Below are 19,071 nucleotides of genomic sequence, written 5' to 3' on the forward strand. Positions count from 1 at the left end.
CACACCATAATCAAACTGACAGAATAATTCACTTAGAATATATTCAGCAGGACTATCATGTTAAAATTCCGAAATAACTTTCTTGTACCTTCTGCTTTTAAATATGGTGAAGTTGCAACTTGAAAGTTTGATTTTGAGTAATCTGAAAACTGAAAATTGTTGAGACACCTAAGACTAATCATGCACTTATGTAAAAATGCACTTGATTCTGTAACTAGGACATCCAGAAGCCAAACTAAGACATTAGTGAACCAAATGCTTGTGATTAATTTTACTAAAGGTAGCTATTATTTGATATTTCTAGGTCTGAATGGGAGCTGAGAGCTAAGGACAGCAATTAAATGCTGAATTCAACCCAGATCAGTAAGGCACTGAGTTTAGTGGAATTCTTAAAATTTTGTTTTACTAGGCTGGGAGTGGCAAGGAAATAGGAACAGATCTTATATGCCAAAGTAGTATCCACCAAAATGACTTTGAGAGTCTCACAAAATGGCTTTACTTACCCATGTCTCACCATATTCCAGTTTAAATTTTCTCAGCTGCCCCTTTTTTTTCATAGATAATGCTTCTTATTCCATGCTCTAACCTTCCTGTAGCCATGACCTGGAAAGTTTTCACTGTGATGTCACTACCTATAAGAGAAGGTGTCTTTTTATCTTCAAATATTGCATATCATTTCAGTAAAATTCTGTTGCATAACCCTCGTAGATGTCTTCAAGAAGCCCACCTGCTCCCTATGTCCATTTTGGATTCCTAAATATCCTGGAAAAATGTGACAAGATTTGGGTGTATGAATTTAAGGCACTAAATATACACCAAAATAGATATCTTAATTTTTTTACTACTGTCCTAGCTGTAGCTTTAATAACTTAGCAGCCACTTAGCTGCATGTTTTGGAAATTAAAGCTGATGTCAAGGAGACATCAAATGAAACTGCTTGACAGAAATACTGAATTTCCCAGACAATATTTCACAAACTGTGCCTCCAGGGGAATGTGGCTATTTTGAGCTGCTCTGTCAGCACAGCCAATTTGCCCAGCTCAGCATATCATCTGGTGATGCATAGGGTGCACACATCGTGCCTAGATGCTCTGTGGTCTGAGACGGCAACAGCGCCGCTACACTGCGACAGTGCCCTGCGCACATGGTGGGCTGCCAGCACTTTCTGCCCGGCCACACATGAGCACACAGCGGCATTCTACACCACTGGGAGCCACACAGTCTCACAGCTGTCCAGAAAGGGAGAGCATGTGTGCTGCTCAGTACTCCATTTGTGGATCCAGCCATGTTTTTGTCTCTGTTGCTCTGGTAGATTTGGCTTTCCCCTTTATGAAAAGGGCAAATAAACTGTAAAGCTGTTTGGATCGCGGCTCCAAACCACTTGTCATTAGACCAACTGGTTTCACCAAGGACTAATTGAACCTGCTAGAGTTGCTGGGCTCACTTCTGCGAGGAGCCAGCACTGCCACCAATTTAAGAGAAGTAAAGGTAGTAAGATATATTTAAATGCTGAGAAGTTAGCTGAAAACCTGACAACTGACAGCAAAAAAATGTGAGTCTTTTAATGTTCACCTTTGGTTTGGAGTACCTCACCTTTTTTATTATTTTTTATGCAATCTCAAGGACTAGATATTTGCTTGTGGTAATTCAGTACTTGACTTCAAGAAGTGGGATTTTACTGAATGAAAAATATTTCTAGACTCAATAGAAATCACTGAGATTAAGTGATATTATAGTATCTTTTGATGTTTTTCCAGTGAATAGCTGAGAAGTCAGAACTGGAACTCTAAATATCCTGCAAGACTGTCTACCTTGGTTTTGAGTCCTATCTGATTAACAGTTTTGATTTCAGTCATGTTGCAACTATAGGAATGAATGACAATGACTAAACAAGAACACTTATATGTTAACCAGATGATTTTGATTACTTTTTATTGTGGATCTAGACTAATTATTAAGCTAACAGAATTCATCCAATGTTGCTGGCAGTGATAGGCTGCACATCTAGGTACGCTCATGTTCCCAAACTATTCATTATTTCATATGCTTCAGAAGCATTGAAACCTGAAAATATGGTCTGAAAACTGAATTACCTTCTGACAAATGGGAGTTTGCTCAGAGTTAGAAATTGCAGCTTCCCTTTCCTTCATCAAGAAGAGAATGTTCAAACTAACCATACCTGGCTGGCCACCATATGAGAGGATGCAATTTCCATGGCTTAATGTCTGCCTTTTTGCCCAGTTATACAGCTGTTTCACTCCACTTCATTTTCTACAGGGTTCACAATGGTAGGTAACACTGGTTCTGCCAAAACCTGTCTGCCAGACATTCAATAAAAGCTTGAACAAAGGACATAGTCCTGGGACCAAGACTTCAGTGCAAAATGTGCAAATGGAACAAAATGTTTAACAGTCTGGTAAATGTCACCTGCCACCAGTAAGTTTTCTATAGCCTATATTCATATTTTTTCCACACTGTGGAATAATATAGTCACATTTCTTATCACCGTGGTCCCCAGCCATCATATGCAGTAAGATGAGGAGAATTAAAAAAAAAAATTACACTGTAGTGTGATTACTGCTGGCACATCAATACCAGATACGAGATATAATGTATTAATAATCAAATTGATGCATATTTAGACATTTGATAGCCAGCAAAGTTTTCCACCTTCTAGAAAATTTGCAGTTATCAGAGGGATATTTGGAATTTGTGAATACTCTGAAAAAAGATTACAAATTCCAATTTCAAGACTTTGTTCTTAGCTTCCAATGCTTATCCAAAGTAAGTAGAACCAAGAATTTATATTAAGTAAACTATAATCCATATTTGCATAAATGAAGTCTAAGATGAAGTAAGAGACATACTTCCCTTTTTATCTGCCTGACAGTTTCAAAATATGTCTGCATAAAGTCTAAATTCAGACATACCTTAGTGTACTGTCAAAACCGCTTTGACTTACATGGTCTCTTTTGCTCAAGCTGAGGTTTTCACTCTTCACACATTCATGTGTGTTCAAAGCTGTCAAAAATAGTTGGTGAATTTCCACTTAATGCTCTGTGATCAGCTGGACTTACTCTACTCACTCACATACGGTGTCTGTGGACCTTGGTCATATCTGCATTGGATGCAGCTGGAATGAGGGCATGCCCATGGAAAAGATAACATGGACATACAATTTGCCTGCAGTTAACCAGAGGCTTGGATAGAGAATGAAAAGCTGTCTTGGGAGAGAAAACTTCAGGGATAAGAAATGTGAAGCCTGGAAACATGAGCCAGTAGGCATTTACGCCACTAATGAGAATGGAGAGTTGTTGCCAAATTATAAGCATGCTAATTGGTTGATAGAGTTAAAGCAGAACCTCTGGGGATACAAAGCCTACTGCTCATCTCTTATTGAGACATTTATGTGCACAAGCCCTGATCTGTTCCTCTGCACACTCCAAAGTAAACATCTCCTAAGGCTTCCAGGGAGAAAATGCAGGGCATTTTTTTTTGTCTCAGTAATGGGGATAATATTTCAGAGCTACACATTTCCAGCAAAAGCACCATACAAAGAGAGAGTGTTTCAACCTTGTTTGACAACACAACAGGTCATGGAAACCAAAAGAAGAAAGAAGATAGAACTAGGTGACTCATTCTGCTACCCTACTGTGTAAGAGAGAGTGCAGATGACTCAGAAAACAAAGGTAGCCTCAGAATTTGAGATTAAGGTGCAGAGTTACACTTTATGTAGCTATCATGAAGATCAAATAAAGTCCAGGTCAAATGGAAGCTTTTTCCAGCAGTCCTCCTGTTTCTTCCATGAGGAACAAGACATCAAACACACCCAGGCATACATTAATTCAAAATTACATGAAATTTTCTATTACGTGAAGAATGTGAAGATTATAATTAGTATATATTTGTGTCCTTTTTGTCTGGATTGCTGTGATAACTGCTTCTTAGTAAAGTCCTGCAGAGTTAAAACTTGAAAGAAGCTAGGTTTCTTCTTTTGAGGTAAATGTTTTTCTTTGCATTGTGTGGGCAACAACAACAAAACTAAAAAGTGACTATTTTGCTGTAAAAAGAAATTTTATTGTACAATTGTTATTTAATAATATTTATTACTTTTAGAAAGATTTTTAACTGAGAATTGCAGGAAAAATAATGTATGTGGAAATATTGTGATAATTTATATTCCTAACCACTTTTGTGAATCTCAAGTCTTTGCCTCTCTGCTGACTGTGATATTTTAGCTATAGAGACAAATTTTGCCTCTGAGGAAGTCCTTGAGCAATGTAGTTTGGAATATAACTGTCATGCAACTGTTTTCTGATTATTCAGTTTGTATATGTTTAACCAAAGTAATAAAACAGTGAGCACTATTACTAGATTGAAATGCATGTAAAGTGGGCTTGAGTCTATTCTCTTATGCTCAGGTTCCTTAATGAAGTTTATTTGCTGGGTTTGGGATTGGGCTTGGGAGTCCAATCTGCATCTTGTGTCTCCCAACCTGAAGGGAGGCACATTTTGGGGCAGAATATGTGCCATTTCAAAAGGTTCACCTGAATACTGAATATTAGTAAGTCAATCAATTGCTCAATCCAATAGAATCAGGGATGAAAAATTTCAGAGGGCCAAATGGCACATGAGGACCTGGACCTCAGCTACACTGACCTTACACCACCAGAGGAGCGCCACATTCTTTGACAGAGACAACACACATTTGTTTTCAACAAATACTACTTTTGCGAAAACATGCAAGTGCTAACACAGGCCCTCCTTCTGAGCCAGATGATGCCCTGTCCTGTAAAGGTAGCTTTCCTGCTTGGCACACTGAAGAGGTGAGAATGGAAAAGGGTAGTCCACTCCATGATGTGTCTGTGGAGACTGGCTGCAAGGACAAGAGCAGCCCCTTTGTGTGCTGTGGAGAGGACAATGTCTCCATGTCAGCAGGAAGCTTAGCTCTGCTGAGCTCTAACCCCAGTCCTCTTCCTCCCCTGACCACTTCTTCTTACAAAGGCACTTCCTTCTCTTAACCACTTGGACAAAAGCTGAGCCTAAGCATGCCCTAGAAAGTTACACTGCTCTTGGGGAAAAGAAATGCAGCTCTGAATGCATCAGGGGCACCTGCAAACTCTGCATGCCTCTGCATGGTACCTCCAGCCTTCTTCAGGTCCTGGGGGGTCACAGGACAACAGCAGAAACCCCCAATCATTGCTGCTGTACCTGTACCCCATGAGAAGGGAGTTTCTCCAGGCCTAGCATGGCCCAGGTTCCCAGCTCCTGCTGGGAGTGTCCTTACTTGTGCTGGCAGATGAAATGGCACCTGCAGGTGAACACCAGCACACCTCCGCTCAGAAGATGACTGCCCACTTTCAGGACCCAAGCTTTTTGGTGCCTTTATGCACTTTATGCACTTTATGGCACTTTATGCACAAGTGTGTTTTCCATTTCTTTACTAGAGCAGTTGGAAACAAGCCTTGAAGGCAGCACAAAGCTTCACTACAGTCACTCCTTGCAAAATGTCTCTTTCCAGGGAGCAGCCATGCCTGGCATGACTGGAGCAGACTGCCCTCCAAGCAGATAGGCCAATGGACTGACCCTACTCCCAGAAAGCAGAGACAAAGATTTCCTCCAGCTCTGGGGATGGCAGATGCAGAGCCTGCCACCCTCAGCTCCATAGCATGCACAGAATCATGTAATATCCTGAACTGGAAGGGATCAATCAGGATCATCACATCCAACTCCTGGTGCTGCACAATACACCCCAAGAATCACACCTTGTGCCTGAGAGTCCAAATGTTCCTTCAACTCTGTCAGGCTTGGTGCTGTGACCCCTTCCCTGGGGAGCCTGTTCCAGCGCCCAACCACCCTCTGAGTGAAAAGCCTTTCCCTAATATCCAACCGAAACTTCCCCTGACTCAGCTTCATGCTACTTCCTCAAGGTCTGTCACTGGTCATGATAGTGAAGAGGTCCCTTCCCCTCATGAGGATGTTGTAGATCACAATCAGGTCTTCTCTCAATCTCCTCCGAGCTGAAAAGATAAGACTCAACTGCTCCTCACACAGCTTCCCCTCCAAATCCACATGGCCTCCTATTGGACACTCTCCGATAACTCAGTATCTTTTTTATATTGTGGTGCCCAAACCAGCCCTCTGCACATAAAGTGAGGCTGCCCCAGTGCAGAGCAGACCAGGACAATGCCCTCCCTTGCCTGGCTGGCCATGCTGTGCCTGATGCACCCCAGGACAGGGCACTGCTTACTCATGTTCCACTTGCCATCAAGCAGGATCCTCAAGTCTGTTTCCTCACTGCTACTCTCCAGTGCCTTATTCTCCAGCTTCCCGTTCCCCAGTCTACACACACAATCAGGGCTCAACCATCACAGGTGCAGAACCCAACACTTGCCCTTATTAAACTTCTTGCAGTTGGTGATTGCCCTCAAATTTAATGAGGTGTCTCTGCAGGACCTCTCTGCCCTTGAGGCAGATGGCAGCTTCCCCCAATGTAGTATCATCAGCTAACTTGCTTAGTATTCCATCAAGTACTGCATCCATGTCATTTCTGAAGATGTTGAAGAGCAGAGGGTTGAGGATGAGACCCTATGGAACCCTACGTGACGGGTCCCCAGTCTGATGTCACCCCATTCACTGTAACCCTTTGTGCCTGACCCATGAGCCAGCTGTTCACCCACCCCATGAGGTGTTTATCTAGCCATGGGCTGGACGTTTTGTCCAGGATTCTGAAGGAGATACTATGAAAAGCTTTGCTGAAACCCCAAGAGGTTACATCAGCTGGCGTCCCTTGATCAACAAAGTGGGCTACCTTGTCATAGAACAAAATCATGTTTGACAAGCAGGACTCTTCCCTCTCATGAAGCTGTGCAGGCTGTGAGTGATGAATGCATTCTCTTCCAGGTTTTCAATACCTCTCAGAATAATCTTGACCATGATTTCACTAGGCACTGAAACAAAACTGACAGGCCTGTAGTTTTCAGGGTCCTTCTTCCTACCACTTTTGAAACTTGAGACAACATTCTCCACCTTTTAGTCAGCTGAGACCTCTCTGGATTCCCCAAACCCCATGAATATAATTGAGAGAGATTTTGCAATGACAACAATAGCTCTTTGAGGATTCTTTAATAAATCCCAGTCAGGTCCCATAGATTTGTAGGGATCCAGCTGGAGCACCTAGTCCCACACAACTTCAGGGTCAACTGGGAGTTGATCATTCTTGCAGTCATGGTCCTGGAAGCTCAGGGAACAGAGCCTCCCTTGGTATGTTATCCGTGTTGAAGGCAGAAGCAAAGAATGCATTAAATACCTCTGCCTTGTCCATGCCTCTGTTTGTGACGTGACCATCTTCACCTGTAATGGGCTGATTTTATTTCTAAGATGCCTTTTGCCACTGATATTGAAGTACCTCTTTTTATTGTTCCCTCCATTTCTGGCAGCTTCACCTCCAATTGAGATTTGACAACACGAATTTTCTCCCTACACTGGCAAATAGCATCTCAGTATTCTTCCCATGTCACCTGACCTTGCTTTCACTGGGCACACACCTTCCATTTTAGTCTCATTTCCAAGAGAAGACCCCTGTTCCACCAAGCCAGCCTTCTGCCTCTGGAGTACTGCCTTCAGCCACAACACCCAGAGTTTAAATGAATGTTTTCCACAGAAGGCCAAAACCTTTTCCTAATTCTTTGAAAAATGACTGTTACTTGACACCTTTAGTTTAAAGGTTCGAGATTTTTTTTATTAGAAGTTTTCAAAATGTTTCTGGTACCTAGTGATTTGAAAACATTCTCTAAGACTGTTGGCAATAAAAGACTCTTGGAAAGCAGATTGTGAAAACCTTTATTTTCTCCATGGGTGACTGGATTTGCATTAATTTAATAATCCATAATCGAAACAAATACTCCAATTCATTAAATAGTATGAACGAAAGGCTTTGTAGCCTTTGCTCCATGTAAAACCAATTGGAAAGGAAAACTGTATTTGGTTTCCTGTATGCTCAAATCATCCTGGATGATAAAACGTTAGATTCTGGGATGTGTTTGGAGAAATTTTCTAATATTTTAGGGTGAAAGAAGATATCCTCCATCTTTTTTCAGCTTCAAGGGTATGTCATCTTCCTGGCTGTTTAAGGTCCAGTGCTGTTAAACTCTTGACTTGTCCTAATTTAAATTCTGCTCTGAAATCTTCCACAATCTATGCCTTATCTAGTACTTCCCAATGGGATGGACTCACTGAAGATTGTGTTGACAATAGTTTTTTTCTCCAATCATAAGTACTTTGTAAATTGTATTAGCAGTGTTACATATGAAGCCATGAATCTTAGAAATCTGCTTCAAGTACAGCAGGCTAGTGAACTAACAAAATATCCCCACAGCTCCAAAATAAGAGAAGGAAATCAAAGTAGAAGGAAAGGGTTTTGTACTAACAAGCAATCACATGGCCTTTAACAGTAGAGTTCTTTGCATTACTTGTACCTTGCATCAATACTGACAATAGCTAAGGCTAGAACGCAGATATTAAATATCACTTTTATGTACATCTTCTTTGACTTAGGCCATCAAAAATTTTTATTTTTCATCTATATAATAAGAATCATGTAACATCCCTGACATGAGGGTTGGTGTGGGTTCAGCAACCATGTTTTCTCAAATCATTGTGTTCCTAAGGCCTATCTGCTCTACAATAGCAAGGAAGCTGCCACGTGCCACCACTCTGGCAACTAACACAAGTACACAAATATTTGAGCTTACAGTTTTAAAAGCCACAACTTCAGGGGAACTTCCACAATACAGCCCAATAGCAATGTAAAATCTAAAAACCTAATCAAGCCATGGCAATGCAATGTCACCAGTTCTATTTCTCACAAAGCTACAGAGCCTGCAGTCTGTATCTACAATCCATATAGTTATATTATGCTTACCTTGGTTTATCTTTTTCTTCTTCTCTAAGTGCACTGCTTTTGAACATTTTTGGTAGAAATTATTTCATATTAACTACTCTCTTTCACAGTTATTTCATTCAAATACAATTCTTCTTTGTTCTTCTACACTTTTCTACATTTACAGACTATTAATTTGTAAAAGATAATCACAATGCAAACCTCTACATTTTGAAGGTTTTTGCTACATACAATACACAATGTATACACAATACATATTTGAGAAGACTCTAATGCTGTTGGTTTAAATGATTAAGACCAGAGTAAAGCTAAGGATGAGCTCTTTCAGGATGTGTATTAAAAAAGCCTCAACTACTTCTGATTGTGCATAAGGCAAAGTGTATTTTGAGACATTAAACACAAATCTTTGAAAGAGCCCAATGAAGTTAGACGTATACATTCTTACTGAGACAATGGGAACTTGTCCCAGAATTTCCCATCAAACTCCACTGAAGCCTCCAGCCATAGAGTACAATTGATGGAAGTACCACAGGCCACTTCCATGGGGACCTGAAACCAGATATCTGTGAAGTCTTTACCGCTCCAGGACTCAGGAAACTGCTCTGACACTCAACATCAACCTGTACTCAGGCTGGTAAGGCAGTGATGAACTATGAAGTTGTTGTCAGGTTTCTCTGAAATGGGCTCTCAAATGGTGAGGGCTGAGGCTCCAGGTCTTCCAAACTAAATAAACCTTCCTTCCAGATCCAAGGCAGGGTTGGGTATAAACGGAGATATGCCTGTCAGCATGACCCTGCTGTACCACATCTTCCCTCTTGCATCTGCAGAAGTGTCCAGAAAGGGTAGAAGCATAGGATCCCACTGACAGAAAATGGGACATTGTCCCACTCGCAGAACTTCCCAGGGAGAATTTCTTACACAATCCCACACTGTGGTAAGGCCTAGAAAGGAAAGAAGGAACTCCACAGGAACCCACTGTAGTTCACTGCTTTCTGAAACGATACGTCTCTCTTTCACAACTGAAGAATCTCAGCTTAGGTAGTGCATTCACAATGTACACAGGTTTATATAGGTTGGACATACATTTTTAAATATATTGAAAATAGTAAGCAAAAATATATTCATTGAAACAACACATACACTTGTTACACATGTATTGAGGGGGTCACATTTTATCTACTTTAAATAGCAAATATATATCCTCTCTCAATGGTTTACTACTGCTCACTTAAAATATGTTGTGAAATGCCACAGTGACAACTGCCATGTTGTCCTTCACTAAACACGAAAAGTTTGAATAACAATGGAAAAAATAAAAATACTGCATTGATATGACTTGTTAAAGTTTCTGAGTGTTAAAAGCTACTACTTCATTTTAAATATCCCCATTGAAACGCATCTATTTGTACTATTAGTCACACTGTATACTGCAATACAATGTTTACCATATTGTAAACTTTTACCAATCAATTACTTTTTAATAAGAAATTGTACAAATATACAGCTATTTATACCACGTACTTATAGGCCATTAACACAACAGCAAGATAAATATAGAGAACTATAATCACCAACTTATGCAATGAATTCTTCTCCCAGCTGGCAATAACTGGGCTCATCTTATAATTGTCAGCAGTCTTTAGTGAATGCTGAAGTTTCTAACAGGTTTTAATGATGTCTTGCAAGACCACGAGGTGCCAAATGAAGCGTTAGCATGCAACGCCATTAGGCACTTGATGTCCTTAGCTGTGCATGGACTCTCTCCTGGCCTCTGGGTAGCATGAAAGGCTTTTTCTGAATCAGGTGTGTTACTGAATGAACACCCAAAGCAAATGATTGTTGATAAATATGTTCTCAAAGTTAAATAAATGGTTAGTGTTTTCCGCTGTGACTGAAGTGCATGAATATTTAAACTACACCTGTAGCTTAAACCTAATAACACAGCAAAGTACTTGTCTTGAGTAGTCCCTTACTTACAGAAGTTTCCATTGTGAAATGAAGATTCATTTTTCTCAGCAATACATGAGGGAACATTTATTGGTGGGAAATCTTCTTTTGGCTTCTGGGTATTGCTGCTGCTGGATTTACTTCGACTGTGATCTGGAGTGGGTTGAATAGGTAAAGATCTGGCCACCTTGGATTTCACCAGGCAGCCACACACAAGGCGAAAGAAAGCCCGACGCATCTCCTTACTGGCCAGGGTGTAGATGATGGGGTTCATTGCGGAATTGATGACTGCCAGAGCAATAAACCAGTGGGCTTTGTACAAGATGGAGCACTCCTTGACTCTGCAGGCCACATCGATGAGGAACAGGATGAACAGTGGAGACCAGCATGCAATGAAGACACTAACGACGATCACAACAGTCCTAAGGAGTGCCATGGACCGCTCTGAGTTATTGTGGTTGGTGACATTACGACTGCTGGACTTTACCAGTATGTAGATGCGGGCATAGAGGATGACAATGGCAACCAAAATGGCTATGAAGATACTAATGCAGAACACAACATAATTTTTGGAGTACAGAGGCAAAATTGTTGAGCAATCTGGTAAGTTGTTTATACAGTTCCAGCCGAGGATGGGGAGGGCACCCAAGGAAATTGAAATAAGCCAGCATGTACCAATGAGAAGGAACACACGGTATTTTTTATTTGCATCGTAAGGCCTCATTTTAATCATGGTCAAGTGCCGCTCAATAGCTATCGCTAGCAAACTGAAAGTAGAAGCTCCCAGGGCAACAAACATGCTACCTTCCCTAATGAACCAGATTGTAGAGGACAGGCTCAGAGTTTTCTTCCCAGACATAAGAATGTTTACTTTGTAAACAATCCCGGCTAAAAGATCACAGAGAGCTAGATTGCCAATAAAAAAGTACATGCGGTTGTGAAATTTATTGTTTTTCCATATGGCAATCAACACCATCAAGTTTTCCAGGACTATGAAACTACACAGGATCAGAAATGAAATAGTGGGCAGGTCTATTTTATCAGTTGCCTTTTCCCTTAAAATAAGCTTTCCTGTGTAATTATAATGCAGTACAATGAGAGAGTCCACCTCTTCATTTCCTTGAGGGCTGACAAGAGCATCAGGTGGCATGGTAACTGCTGCCATCATTTGTTTCCTGATGGATGCTGGATTTTTTTCTTCAGTATCACAAGAATATAGTTCCAATAATTTTCCACAAGAGGGAGATCAAGCCACGTTCCTCCCAATACTCCTCTGGGTATGCACTGTGTATCCTCACCTCCAGCACGCCTCGCATATTAACTCGGGAGAGTGGCTCTCAAACCAGCCTCTGAAAATAAAATCAACAAATGCAACATGAATATCACTGCCTTCCCATGTCACCCAGTGCTTAAGCTGCAACATACACCCAGGAGCAAGGGGCAAGGGTCTGTGACTGATGGGGCACTAAGGTTGAGCACTGCTGCATGCCTCTCTCAGTAGCGGCAGGTAAGCTCAGACACAGCCTGGATGTAGAAATACAAGGGCAATGCCACTACAATGTCATAACTGTTCAAAGGTGTTTTTCCCATACAAAATTTCCATGCTGAAAAACACACAGAAGAACCACGAGAAAGATTGGCAAACAGACCCAGCAAGCCATAGTGTGCACAGTAAGTGCTCGTTGTGTCTTACAAAAGACCTAAGTGTACACTGCACTACCAAAAGACAACCCAAACATCACTGCCTTCACATCAGTACAGCAAACTCTATGCTTTTAAACCTTGCTCTTGTTTGCCATGTAGATCCAAGGTAGGAAAGATCCTGGGAAAGTTGGTGTCAAGTCTTGATGCCAGTGTGCATGTTGCCAGTGCTTAAAATAACTTCCCCCAGTTAATGGTATACATTTCTGCTATTTACAATTGAGAAGATGCACTGAAAGCCAATCATCCTAAAGCCAACCTCCCACTCAAATTAGTTGGACTTTTGCTACCTTTTTAAAAATAAACATGGCAAGTCATATTTTTATAAATGTTGTTTTTCTTTATAGTTAGCTTTACTGTTTTTTCCCTTTGCATAGATATGCAGGACATGTATTTAATGTCATTGGTTTTTTTAAAAAGTAAAAAATAGTTACACCAAATTTGACTTTCCCAGAAATTCTGATTTTCTTGGTTCACAATCAGTGCTTATGCCCCAAATGTATGCACTGAGGATGAGCAAATGGCCAATTTTTCACTTTTCTAAGAAAACAAGGATGGAGATGAGGACAGAACTTGTTTCATGTGAACCAAACTTGTAACTTTTTTTTTTTGGGGGGGAAAGAAAATAATTGTACTGGATGGGAGGACACTTTTCATGGGCCCAAAATTAAATAACTTAATTTAGGGAACTTTTTAAGAGCTGAAGCTCCTGACCATAGCATTTATTTACTCAAGGGTCATGAACATTTTTTTAAAGACACTTTCAAATGATAGGTATCAAGGTAAGGAGGGATGGAAAAATATGATCTTTAAGGTCTCTTCCAACCCAATCCATCCCCAGATTTCATGATTCTGTATGTGGATTTCTTAAGATCAGAAACACGTTTGAGCCACTGGTGACCCAACAGACTGTTTTGGGCACTTGAGAAGTCAGAGATGCATTTTCAAGTGCCTTCTGAGGATGAGGGGAGGAGCAAACCACATCCCAGATGAAAATAAAGGCATTTAAATGGCGACCCACACCCTATTTTCCCACCCTTCCTTTTCCTTGATTCCCTGCTTCAGAAAAAAGTTATCTGATAAAAGCCTATAGTGAACTGACTTGAATTCTTTAGTATATTCAGGATGTTCTAAAATTACTTTCTGAGAAAATAATTTGGTGTTTTCCCACTGTTATTTCCCCATTTTAGTTCATAGATCCAAATTACTACAGTTGAAGAGGCCCACAGGAAAAGACATCCAAGAAACAAGAGTTGCTGCTTGGTGTCTTTGTCCTTCTTTACTCTGAAGATGACAGCAATCACCTCATTTCTTTCCCAGGAGCTGAACTGGGTCCTTGAGCTGTTAAATTCTTTTCTGACGCATGGTAACAGTAAAGCTCTCAACAGAAAAACTTCACCTCAGCTAAGGTTTAGTGTAATTGTAATTCAGTCACAATCTGTGCACTGTTAACACATTAACTGTCACAATCTTTCATTGTATTGGCTTATAACAAAATCCCACTGTGTCCATATGAATTGCAAGTGCTTTCCACTGTAAAATAAACGATTACGTTTGACTAGAAAAGTATTTGTTAATAATACTTCAACCAGCAATACTCACCAGACTGCCTGAGAGAATAATATTCCTATCATTTAAGAGCACCACATGCAACAAAATAAATATTTCTTTAATACATTTTCAAGTGAGTTATCACACTCGTCTATCAAAGTGCAAATACATTTATTTTTGTGAAGACAATTATATGTCAGACATAGGAGTTTATCAGCCACAATTCAGCAGATGTAAAATGTCATGACTGTACTAAAGGTAATGGCACTATACCAGTTCCCCTGGCTGAAAGCAAGGATGGGGCACTCAATCAGCAGAAATCGTACAGCCTCTGCCAATGTTAGTAATTACTTCTCTTAAAATTGCTATAGCAAACCTAGTATCACAAAATTAAATCTTTGACAAGCTAGTAAGAAGACAAGGCAAGTTGTAAATTATTATTTACCAGGACTCTCACTGATGCTCAAAGAGTACCACACACAAAACGTTTGAAAGCTAATATAAATAATGTAATAAATTAGAACTTATTTCCAAGTAATATCATTCAGCCATATCTTCTTTTGTTTACCTCCTGCTTTGTAGCCAGTAGTTCAGAAAGCACATTCTTTCTTTAACAATTAGAAAAATTAATGCTGGATATGCATTATAATAACAAAAAGTTACAAGGCAGGTTCAGGGTAACATGTGTCACTGCTTTGTGACAGCTCAACGATTTACTCCTCAAAACAAGTTTGCCCCAGTCACATACTAGCTCCAAAGTATGGACCTCAGTTCAAAAGATCTAAAAAACAACTTGAAGAACCTGTCTGTGGCATGTTGCTTGCCCAGCACTGCCATGGTTAGGTACCTCAGCATCCCAGACTCTTGAAACCACTGGAAATGAGTTTTATTTCCTCTGAAGCAAAGCAGAGAACCCCTATTTCTACACCAGCAGGTACCACTAGAAGGTTAAACCTCTTTGCAGTGCAGGGGCAATCTGGCTATACTTCCTCATGGATGTGCTGGTTAAACCAGCAATCGCTAAATTACCAAATTAAGGCAGTGGTACAATGTCAAGAACCACGGTCATGCTCAGGACAATTCAGTTGCCTTCTCCGGCTATTTGGCTGACCTTTGTTGTCCCAGCTCTGAGGATGGAGAGAGCAGCTGGGGTCCAAGCTGTGAGCACCAAGATACCCCCCTTTCTGTGCAATCTCCGCACCCACCGGCACAATTTGGAGTTTAACCACCAGAGAGAGGTTAATGCAGACTCCTGCAGAGGTCAAGGATCCTGGCAGGGTCAAGCATCCTTTCCAATTAGAGCAGGGGCTCTTTACCACGGATCACATCACTGGTGGGACAGAGGGTCCCTCTGCCCAACACCCCACGAAAGAAGCAATGCTGTGTGGAAGGCCACAACCTCTTGACTTGCTCTATGGCAAGACACGGCTCCTCTGTCTTCTCCAACTGAACCCCAAAGTGGTGCAGATAGAAAGTCAGGGTCATAGCTCTCACTGGCTCCCCTGGCCTGCAACTTTTCTCTGGGAACACGTAATTCCCAGTGCCTGAAGGCAACAGGGAACCTGTGGTAATCTTTCAGCAACTGTCTCCCTCCCATACATCTTGACTCTCCCTTCCCAGTGGGCTCTTCGGTCACGAGTCCTACAGGGAGCTGAGGGCTTTTGCCCTCTCACAAGTCACTGGGCACTTTATATCTAGAAGAAATAAGAAATTTCTGTATTCAAAAGGTGAACCAAACTGCTCTCAATTGTCCTGAAGTCAAGGCAACAAATGAGAATAAAGTGAGCACAGAACTTGACCTTCTGCTACATACTTTTGCCTGCAGAAGAACATATGATACCACACATTGAGTAGACTTGTAATTTGGAATCATATTTTCCTGTTTTCCAAACAGCCACAAACAGACTTGACCAAAGAAACCTGATGCCCTTTTACCACCACTGCCACCACCCGCACTGCAGTTCTCCCTCTGCTTCCATGTACAATACCACATTTTGGCCGAAAGAGAGAATTTTAAAAACAGCAAAGGGAAAGACAAGAATGCAAATCTGAAGCAAAACCCTTTTATATTTTATGTATCTGTAAAACCTTTCCAAATGAAAAGTAAACACATGTAGTTTATCAGGCACCCTTACCCTGGCATTCTCATTAACAGAAAGAGCAGTTCATTTCAATACACATTTCCACTGAAATTAAGCTGTGCTAGATGCAGATGAAGTTCAGACAATAAACAATCTGCTACAGGAAAATGTCTTAGAGAACTCAAACAAACTTGCAGAAGATTTTTTCTTAAGTGAATGTGCTGGCAGTTTACAGCCTCAGGAAAATAAATAGTTACTTTTCTTGGTTCTGGCTTTCAGACACCGGTTTGAATTTTGTAACACCGAGTAGCACACAAACACCTTAGAGGCGAGCTCCCGGATGGTTTAATTCGTGGTCGTTAAAGAGAAGGCATTTTGACTTCCTCCTCCGTCCCCCAGCGCTCCCGACCCATTCCCCCCACTCCAAACTTCAGTAACTGTTCTCAAATTTCCATTAGCGCTGCGGCCTGAGCCTTCTGGGCTGACAAACGTCTTGTTTAAGTTACCCGACGTGTCCGCCACGCGATGGTCTCGCACAGAGAACATCGCTCTACCCACGGGGCGTGAGGATCCCTAGACCCGGCGTTCCCACGCGGCTCGATGCCGCTCCGTGCCAGCCACCGCTCCGTGCCAGCCACACACACACCCCCGAGCGGCGGCTTCCCACTCCGACAGTCGCACCGGCACCGCACCTCGGCCGGGCCGGCAGCGGGGGCGCACCCCGGCCAGGGGAGAGGGGCCGGGGCAGGCAGGGCGCGGAGCTCCGGTACCTGCTGCGTCCGCCCGCGTCCCTCGGCGCTCCGCGGCCCCCGCATCCGACCTCGCCGCCTGCGCGGCGCCGCTCGGGCCCCGGGGCTGCGCTGGGCAGGACCGGGCCGGGCCGGGCGGGGCTGGGATCGCCCCGGCCCTGCCCCGCCGCCGCCGCCAATCCCCGCGGCTCCGCGCTCCCCGCAGCCGCCTCGCCCGGATACCCCCGACCGACCTCCCGACCGCCCCTCCGGGCTCTTCCCGGTCCCCGCGTCCGCCTGCCCTCGGCCCCTGCCTCTGGCACGCTGCTCCCGCGCCGCCGTCGCCGCCGGACAGGCTCCGCTCCCCGCTCCGGCGGCCCCTGCCTGCCCCCGTCCGTCCCGTCCCGTCCCACCCCGCCTCACCCCGCCCCTTGGCCGCTCACCGTGCCCCTGCCCGGGGCGGCAGCGCCCCGGGGCTGGGTGCTGCGGGCAGGGCACGGCCCCGGGGGTGCCAGCGCGGTTAATGCTTAAACGGCGTTTTGGGCAGCCGGCGAGAAAATGCGAGGCGGCAGAGCCCACCGACGAGTATTTATAACGCGCAGAAGAATGCGAGGTGGAGGGTTACTTGAGTCGGGCGACTAGAATGTTCAAGTGAGGTTGTACGTATTCTACGTCTTCTCCTCTGTTTCGCTGTGTCCAGTAATGCGACCTTCAGAGAGCTTGAGTCGAGAGGCACAGGGTAAAACATTCAGAAATTCTCGGTAAAAGTACTTCTTCGGGTTTGACCCAGAACTGCCGATTACAGCACGCTCCTGCAAAGGTATCTCTTGACAGAGTTATTGACTGGATAATAGGAGCCCAAGGACAGCGATAGGCACGTGGATTGTGCCAGTGACAGGAGCAGCACTTTGAAAAAGAAGTTGGAACCTGGATCCCACAAGTGTCCTATTTAAATGTACTCGTAAGATGCTTGTGGGTACAGCAAATCTTTCTGTCAGAAGTGCGTATGATAAGCTGGCAAACAGAAGCGCTACAGCAACCTTGCTAAGCAGAGGCAGACATGTAGGGTTGCCTATCGTCTCACAGCAGTCAGTGTTTTTCTTGGGAGCCTCCTGTCTGGACCTGAGCATCATCACACTTGGAGTCATGCCATGGGCCTGGCTGTCGGGTTGCCTGCGCTGCTGTTCTGCAGGGAGGAAAAGTCCTGGAGGAAAGCAGAACTAGGCTTGTTATAGCCAGAAGTTTAAACTGATAAAGCAAATGGTTGTTGCTGTGACTGCTTTTTATCTCCTGAAGAGGAGTAATAGAACTTTTCTGGTTTAGGACTTTGGTAGGAAATAAGGACTACACTGAGCAAAATGGTGGTAAAATTGCTTCCAAGCTGATGGACCTAATGGATATGACCCCACTTAGCTATGGATAGGACTATGGTGTAATCTGTAGTGGTCTTAGCCTTATCTCCTGTCCTCCTGTTTTGTGTGCTATGTGAAAGCTGCTCTCTTCTGCAGAACAGGAGTGTCTTTCCATGTCCCGTAAAGGTACACACCACTTTTTGTCAAAGGGGAGCTCAAGCCTGTGAATTACTACTCTCTCATTGCTCAGCAAAGCCTTGTTCTGCAGCATCCCCAAAAACCACCCCAGGAACCTTTGTAGTCCTCTTGGCAGCCACTTGCTAAACACCAGCAAAATCCTGTTCATATGTAGTGGATGTAAGTAGCCCCTATCCTGGCTCTGTGTTCTGCTGTTATTCCTTGTTATTGTCCCCCCTCTCCTTGTTTTTCCTTTACTACCTTTTGGTTACTTAGAGAGGGGAGCCAGAAGAAATACTCACTCTTACCAAGCTGTCATGGATGAAGGGACAAGATACTGCCACCACAAATATTTTTTGGCAGTAGTTCCAGGAGGTGACAAACTGTGTCCTGCTGCCCGTAGTGGTTTTAAATTGCCTTCAGTTGGGCTTACCACCTCCAGCAACCCACAGGAGCAGCTAGCAACAAGGCCCCACTACAGTACAAGGGAAGTGGTGTATGATGCTATTTCTGACCGAGATTTCTGATAGTGTTGGATGTGGTGATGCCTGAAACCACCTTGGCAGCAAAGCACTGTGAGCAACGCAGTCCCACCAAGTGAGAACAGCAACCTCATGCCCCATCTTTCCTAT

General features: G+C 43.1%; 1 protein-coding gene across 4 annotated transcripts; it reads right to left on the reverse strand.

The window, feature by feature from the left end:
* Positions 1-7,735: 7,735 nt before the first annotated feature.
* Positions 7,736-18,030, reverse strand: S1PR3 (sphingosine-1-phosphate receptor 3). Of its 4 annotated transcripts, none has more exons than XM_030968826.1 (2): positions 17,536-18,030; positions 7,736-12,198 (listed from the first exon to the last, which is right to left on the reverse strand). In XM_030968826.1, the coding sequence occupies exon 2, from the start codon at positions 12,015-12,017 to the stop codon at positions 10,872-10,874; it is 1,146 nt and encodes a 381-aa protein (XP_030824686.1). In that variant the 5' UTR covers positions 12,018-12,198; positions 17,536-18,030; the 3' UTR covers positions 7,736-10,871. The 4 variants fall into 4 exon arrangements, with proteins under 4 accessions (XP_030824686.1, XP_030824684.1, XP_030824687.1 ...); XM_030968824.1 differs by having other exon boundaries at positions 17,354-18,030; XM_030968827.1 differs by lacking the exon at positions 17,536-18,030 and adding an exon at positions 17,165-17,307.
* Between the last annotated feature and the right edge of the window lie 1,041 nt (positions 18,031-19,071).

The sequence above is a fragment of the Camarhynchus parvulus genome, chromosome Z (assembly GCF_901933205.1).
Source record: "Camarhynchus parvulus chromosome Z, STF_HiC, whole genome shotgun sequence".
NCBI classification, from domain to species: Eukaryota; Metazoa; Chordata; class Aves; order Passeriformes; family Thraupidae; genus Camarhynchus; species Camarhynchus parvulus.

Bases quoted from the DNA above. Each gene is read 5' to 3' on its own strand.
- S1PR3 (XM_030968826.1), bottom strand. From the start codon at position 12,017: ATGATGGCAGCAGTTACCATGCCACCTGATGCTCTTGTCAGCCCTCAA.